This window comes from Oncorhynchus kisutch, linkage group LG3 (assembly GCF_002021735.2).
Source record: "Oncorhynchus kisutch isolate 150728-3 linkage group LG3, Okis_V2, whole genome shotgun sequence".
Classification (NCBI taxonomy): Eukaryota; Metazoa; Chordata; class Actinopteri; order Salmoniformes; family Salmonidae; genus Oncorhynchus; species Oncorhynchus kisutch.
In genome coordinates this window covers 25,638,148-25,645,707 of record NC_034176.2, presented here as the reverse complement: position 1 = coordinate 25,645,707, position 7,560 = coordinate 25,638,148, and the positions used below count along the sequence as shown (strand labels likewise).

The 7,560-nt window shown below is 43.2% G+C and overlaps 1 protein-coding gene across 1 annotated transcript in view; it reads right to left on the bottom strand.

Annotated features, from left to right (window-relative positions):
• Positions 1-875: 875 nt before the first annotated feature.
• hmcn2 (hemicentin 2) overlaps positions 876-7,560 on the bottom strand; it is a 62,220-nt gene continuing 55,535 nt past the window's right edge. The window contains exons 70-81 of the mRNA XM_020471064.2: positions 6,096-6,217; positions 5,751-5,991; positions 5,545-5,604; positions 5,182-5,301; positions 4,735-4,869; positions 4,502-4,621; positions 4,241-4,366; positions 3,986-4,114; positions 3,584-3,877; positions 3,214-3,333; positions 2,994-3,120; positions 876-2,712 (exon numbers count right to left, since the gene is read on the bottom strand). Coding sequence (XP_020326653.2) covers positions 2,328-2,712; positions 2,994-3,120; positions 3,214-3,333; positions 3,584-3,877; positions 3,986-4,114; positions 4,241-4,366; positions 4,502-4,621; positions 4,735-4,869; positions 5,182-5,301; positions 5,545-5,604; positions 5,751-5,991; positions 6,096-6,217 — 1,979 coding nt within the window. The 3' untranslated portion in view covers positions 876-2,327. The remainder of the gene's footprint in view (positions 2,713-2,993; positions 3,121-3,213; positions 3,334-3,583; positions 3,878-3,985; positions 4,115-4,240; positions 4,367-4,501; positions 4,622-4,734; positions 4,870-5,181; positions 5,302-5,544; positions 5,605-5,750; positions 5,992-6,095; positions 6,218-7,560) is intronic.

Below are 7,560 nucleotides of genomic sequence, written 5' to 3'. Positions count from 1 at the left end.
CCGTAAGGCGCAAATAGCCAAATGACAGAGCAGCAGTGTGATTCACATCAATGCGCTATGTAGATATCAATACGTGATATCCGTATCGGCGTAAACTACACGGCTACTGCAATCCTTACCTCCAAGCGTTTATTCAAATTAGATAATCTTTGGATGCCGACAGCAGTCGCACCATTGGAAGACATACCTTGGATTGTAGCCTACAAAAGCATATTCCTGCTTTTTTCCCCCCGCGATCCATCAAACACATTTGGTGTGACATCATAGTGGTCTCTGACTTGTGCTCAGACTCGCTCAGGTGGAACAAATTTAAAAGTGCGCCTTTTTTTCAATTTGGATTTGAATGTCATCGAGAACTTTTTTTTGCAAACATCCTTTCTGAATTTAAAAGTCCTCCTCAAAGTAATCTAGTTTTTCAAAGGTATCAGTAATCTGATTACAATGTTTTCACTGGTAACATAACGGATTATAGTTACCGTTTTTGTGACCCCTCCACAACCCTGCTGATATTCAGAGTTTAAATGGCCAAGTTGATTAGTCACAGAAATCAGGACTACTAAAGCCAATGCAACGGCCTGTTACCTCGTGCTTACTGGGGTGTAGCCTGCCATCTTTTGGACATCTTTTTTTGTGTGTTTTACAAACGGAGGGCTTACCACAGATGCAGCACTGTAGCCCTCAGTAAGCACGGACCAACTGCGATGCCGTTTGGACGTCTTTATGGGGGGTAGAAAGTCGGCCTTGATTTCCACATCCACTGACATTGGTTTTTGGTCATAACATAGCTGTTATAACACAGCGGTCATAACATAGCTGTTTATAAATGACTTATTTCCAACTTTCATTCAGAACCAAAAATGAGCCTGATTTCAATATCTGGAAAATATATATTTTAAACATATGGAAAATACCTTTTCACCTTTCATTCAGAACCTACATTTGAACCTAACTTCAACCTCTGGAATATAGGTGGAGGGGATGGCATTTGTTGGTATCGTCATGGGCAGCAGAACAGCAAAGACCAGCCTTGGAGGTCGTGCTGCAGGTAACTGAAACAGTCCAAATATAATTGTGTCATAAATGGCTAAGTTTAATTTCATTTTCTCATTGGTTGACTTACAGTTAAAAAATATTTAACGTGCATTACTACCAATGACCAACGCCAATACACATTTTTCAAAATATACTTTTTTTGATGAATTTGATGGCATTACATTTGTATACAGTGACACTGAAATGTTGGTTAATTCATCATACAGCTAATAGAAGGGAGGGTGCAGTCGGAATTCGAAAGAAATGTACACTGCACTATTGCAGCCATGATTTTGCTGAGTTTGTTCAGCATGTTTAATTCACACAAGTTTTATTGTGCATCTTTTATATGAATATTCGTCTGCTTCCTCTTTCCCTGTTTCACAAACACCCACTGAATGTGGTTCTTCACATTTTGGGGGTTGTGTGTGTGCACACTGAGTATGCTTTTGGTTAAACAATAAATAGTTGTTGTTCAGCACGATGTCTTTGTTGCTTCCCTCCCTCTATGGTTTTTAACCATGACATTTTGAAACACATTTAGAAAGATGAATGGCTAAATCAGAAAACTACAGCCTACAGACTAAACGTGATAAGCAGAAAGGGACATTTTCTCTGATATCTATGTTGTGGCCCTGCTAGTGGAGGCCAACTCCATTCAGCACAGAGTCCAATGAGAGCAATGAAACTCAAATGGTCTTCTACTTCCTGCTTAAGATGGTTTAGTCCAGGCCGGGGGAGGAAATGCTTCCTCATCCGTTTGTTCTTGTAACACAAGCACCATATGGCTCACTGCTTCGATGAAGCTAAGGCCATAAACTTAAACACACATAAGTACAGTACATTCAGAATAGCACCTTATAGCTGATTCATGTGACAACAATGACTTAAAAGAATAGGAAAACACGAGATAAAATAATATTGACAAACCTGTAGCATTTTCACAATATAAATAGCTGCACGCCATTCTAATGCTATAGGACCATCTTTGGCGTGTTCATTGTGATAAATCAGACAAAACAGAACAGATTTTTGACTAAACCATGTCCTCACAGTTTAAGATCCATTTCAATACAGTTTACATTGTACCACAGATAAGGGTACAAATATCAGTGAAATCCTTAGGGATAATACTGTTTGCTTTGTCTCTTGATTAGTGCTTTCTTGGCTTGGCTTGGTTGGCATGCTCGGTCTCACAGGCCGGGAGCCTGATTCTACAGAGATTGACGAAGGGGACAGGGGCCTCTTAGGGGAAAACACAGTCAGTTCCACGTTCTAGCTGGGGGGGGGGGGGCTCAGTAGGGGTATCTAGAGATGGAGATGTAGATGATGAAGATGCTCTGGTATGTGATGCGGCCCTGTGTGGAGTGGGTGGTGGCCTGCACCCTCAGACGCACCAGGCCTGGTCTCTGCAGGGGCCGTAGGGTGAAGATGATGCCCCTGCCTGCCTCATCCCTGATGCCAAATAGCTGGCCCCCTGCCCCCGGATCCCCCTCACTGCCCTGCTCCAGGATGGTGAAGGATGTTCTCTCCTGCAACACCCCCGCCTCAGAGAAGGCCGACAGGCGCACCACGTTGTGATTGGCTAGGATGCCGAGGGGGAGGGTCAGCAGCTTGTACTGCAGTAGCAGAGGGGAACCTCCAGAGGCACAGTCCCAAGAGCAGGGTCTGTAGCACGTCCTGCCATGGTGAAAGAAGAGTCAACTGTTACACTTCCAGAGGTAACGATGCTGTTGCCAGCTGGCTCTAAAGTTCAGTGACACATACAATACATAAATACTGTACACAACAACCAATTCATGGTTTTGTGGCATCAATGGTCAGTGACTTATTACATACATAGCTAACTACACAAAACATGACTATGGTTGTGTGATAAGTAACTACGGTAACTACAATATTACAAAAATACCCAGGAAACAATCGGTCTAACTAGCCACACATTGCAACAGGCCCCTTACCCTGGGCTCCCTCCTTTCTGATAGGATGCAGGGCAGGGCGTGTCCAGACACTGATGTCCTCCACGAGTGTTGAAGCACATCTGGTTGTGTCCACACTGAATGCCTTGTACTGCACACTCATCAATGTCTGCAAGCATCAGAAAGGAAACTCAGTACCTGTGTATGTTCGTGGCAATGTAAAGCCAGTTGTGATGGGTGGTTATGTGTATTTTCTCCATACCTTTACAGCTCCTGCCGTTGGGTAAGAGCTGGTAGCCTGTAGGACAGAGGCACTGGAAACTGCCTATTGTGTTTCGGCACTCATGTTGGCACGGCTTCCTCAGCAAGCACTCATCCACATCTGTACAGAGATCAATGACATGATGAGGTAAGCACCGGTGGTATCAGATTAAAGTCCCTGGCTTGCGGCCTTTGCTTACAGACGTTCAAGGAAAATGAGAAACTTCTTCTCCATCTTGTCCACAAAAAACAGATGCCAATTAGATGACAGAACCAAAGTGCCCTTGGTGGTTTGGGTTATTTAATAACAACATCTTTATGTGGGGAAATGCTTCCAAAGGGACTTCTACTTTAGGGGGAGCAACACTCACCGACACATGTGCCATCTCGGTTGGTGTAGCCTATGGGGCAGCTCTGTCTGGTGATGCGGGATACCCCATGATGCCGTGAGAGGATGGGCCTACCGAGCGATGACACCAGCTGTGGGCGCAGTCTTTCCCTGATGCGGGTACCATTGGAGAAGGCCTGTCCTCTCTCTAGGCCAGCACAGGAGCGCCCATCCCCCAGTAACACAGTGCCTGGTGGGCAGAGGCACCGGAAGCTGCCTGGCACGTTACGGCACTGGTGGGCACAGGGACTCGGCGTCTGTAGGCACTCATCAACGTCTGAAAGGCAAAACAAGACTCAGACACTACTTAGAACCACATTTTATTAGACAGTAGCATATTGTGTTGTGGAGTAAAACATGACTATGCCAAAATGAAGTGTCTTACCCAGGCATGGACGGCCCACCCCCTGGGACCGATAACCTCTGGGGCAGACACAGCCATACCCCCCAATAGTGTTCTGACACATCTGGCTGTAGCGGCACATGTGGCTCCCATCCTGGCACTCGTCCACATCTGTGAGACAAAACGTTGGTAAACACAGGGCTTAATGTGAGGGTCATCATTCTCATGGCACAAAGCTGTACCTGCATGCAACAACAGTCAGAGTAACAGACACATTAATTATGAATGGCATCATACCCACACAGGCCCCATTCTCTCCCATTCTCATGCCAGCTGGGCAGCTGTCGAAACACTGGTAGCCTCCCTCTGTGTTGCGGCACTGCTGGTGAGCTGGGCACACATTCCTGCTGCACTCGTTGATGTCTGTTTACAAACAAGCATAAAGGAGTTTGAGATTCCATAAGTTAACTGCTTCCATAACTTACAGTTTACTGCTTCCTGGTGTGAAACATTTGAATCTGTTGAAAATATCATCAGTGAGCCGCAGGGGCCACTGACCTAGACATCGGTGCCCAGAGAGCTGGTAGCCAGGGTTGCAGACACAGCGGAAGGAGCCCAGGGTGTTCAGACACTGCTGTTGACACGGGGAGAGAGACGACTCCTGGCACTCATCCACATCTGAAACTCACACCACAGCCCTACCTCTGTTACTAATATGCCTTATACAGGTGATGAGCGGCGGAAATAAAATCCTAAATAAACTTTTCATTTGTTTTTGCGAATAGACTTGCCTTCACAGCTGGTTCCCATGGCGCTGGGCTTGAACCCTGGGCCACATTTAGCCTGGCAGCGGTACGTGCCAACCGTGTTCACACACTGCTGGTTGTAGTGGCACATGTGGGAAGCCTGGGCACATTCATCAATATCTGCAGAGAGGTACCACAAATTTGAAGTGTCTACAATAACAGTGCTTATACATTCACAGCGATACCATCAGTTCAGATAATCTCAGAACCAGATATTGTGTGCACTAGCTACCTGACTATTTAAATGAATGTAAATATTTGTGTTTTTCTATCTGTCACAATAGATTGCCTTCTAAATACAGCTTACCAATCAACATGATACCAGAGCCATATACAGACAGATCACCTAATGTAATTACGTATCTAAATAGGAGACATAAAATGGTGTGATAAAGTGTGCAGCATTCAGTGAGAGTGTTTCCTGTGGCTGACCTTGGCATGTGTTGGTCTTTGGAGAGATGGTGAAGCCAGAGGGACAGGCACAGGAAAAGCCACCCATCACATTGTTGCAGGAATGAGAGCAGGGCGATTCTGCAGCACATTCATCCTCATCTAACGATTCAACAGTTACAGTTTATTACGATTTTCTGCATGAGTTCATTGTATTGTAATACTTTGTAATTGTATTGTTGTAATACATTATAATTACACTGCAATACAAAATATGATTGGTCAATCCAAAAAGGGTATTTGGATTATTTTAATTTCAACAATTTTCTACTGTATACATTGTTGTTGTTTTTTAGCTTATTTTTTATTTTAAATCACAGAAGGCAAAAGTATACAAAAACATACCAGCACAGTAAGAGGCTGTATCCAGGACAAAACCTTCCGGACATGTTTCTCCATCACCATCTAAAAATACAGAGCACCACCTTAAGTCTATGAACCGATTCAATTGCAACTTACATTTAAACAACTACAATGACAAAAATGCAACATGTTTGCTACAGTACATCAGTTTAAAGTCTTGTGTTTGTCTGTCTTGTGTTTGCACTGACCTGGTAGGAGTAGTGAGGCTGTCATCTGGAAGTCCAGGCTGAGAGTGAATATGCTGTAGATGCCACTCATCTGGGACACCTTAAGCAGCTGTAACAGGGGCCCCTGGCGCTCCTCTCGGCCCTCGTAGATGATGGAGTGGTTACAGCGCAGCACCATGGGACCGCCTGCTCTCTGATGTGCCTGGGACGACCACGAGTACAGCTGTCCTGGTGCCGTCTGCACGTATGACTCATCAAACTCCTCCAGGACACAAAGCAATCATCATATTAGAGATAGAGTGTCATGGTTAGTCACGGTCAGGGACTTGAGCTGGCTTTAGGATGAGAGTGTTAGTCATTACACACCTGCAGATTGAGATGGGAGGTTGATAATGTTGGAGGGACAAAGCCATTGATAACAATGTCCATTAGGAGAACCCCCTCTGAGTCCAGACCTCTGGCTACATGTGTTACCCGAAGGCTCTCTCCTGGTTACACACACACACACAAACAGAACGTTCAGATACAGCATGGAATAATACCAAATAAAAATAAACTTGTTTTGAACATGAACTTTCCACACCCAAAATATTAACTTCCCATTATTTACATCCACTTCCTGGAGCACTCACAGAAAAGACATAGTCCAAAGTCCAGAGTAGAAAATGCAGTCAAGCGTTTTGATACCATCAGAGTACACAGTATCCCGTAAAACAGAAATGTATATTAGCAATCACACCCTCTTCGCTCTCAGACTCATTTACCCAACTAAGAGAATATCGTCAATATGACCAATGGGCAGAGCATTAACAATTATAGGGAGTACTATCAATTAATTTACCCAAAATATGTTATACCGTATTCGGTAATACTTTACTTGACACCCAGTGTCATAACACGTTACCACACGATCATAACTATGTCATGTGTCATAACAGCTGACATAACATGGCCATAACTGTCATGACCCATAAATTTACATCGGTTGTGATATATATTGCATTATTTTATGGCTGGTTATGACACCTACATTAGTGTCAAAACCCACATTTATTCAAATTAGAATTTTCCCTACCAAGAAGTTAACTTTCATTTGAAAATCTCTCTTAAATCCTTTGTTTTGATGTAATGAATGCTTTACAGTCATGTTGTTTTCATCATATTTTAAATAACTTGCAGAAAATACACTTTATGTCATGAAGCATTATAACATCCTGTGTCACTTTACTTGGACTAAGAAAGTACACTTTGACACTGTCATGAAACATTATGACCATCATAATCATACAAGCCAGATAGGCCTATCTCGTACACACCCTTATATCAGTCATCAGTCAAAAAGAGGGTGTCTTGTCCTGCTCCTGAAATCTGTTCCTGCATTCATCTCAGTCATCAGCAACAGAGCATTGGGGTAAGCTGCATGTCTGACATCGATGTGTACACAATTACAATAATATCAGGTCAAAAAAAATGATGATATAGAACTTTTGACACTTATGTAGGTGCCATATCATTGTATATAGACTTATTTTTCTACTGTATTATTGACTGTATGTTTGTTCTACTCCATGTGTAACTCTGTGTTGTTGTATGTGTCGAACTGCTTTGCTTTATCTTGGCCAGGTCGCAGTTGTGAATGAGAACTTGTTCTCAACTTGCCTAAATAAAGGTAAAAAAAAAAAACATAAAATAATGCAATTATGTCACGTTATGACAAGTTTTGTCAGCTGTTATGACATGATTATGACCGTGTCATAATGTATTATGATGCTGGGTGTCAAGTAAAGCATGACCTAGTATACCATATAGCCTATGTTTTATACAATTCCTT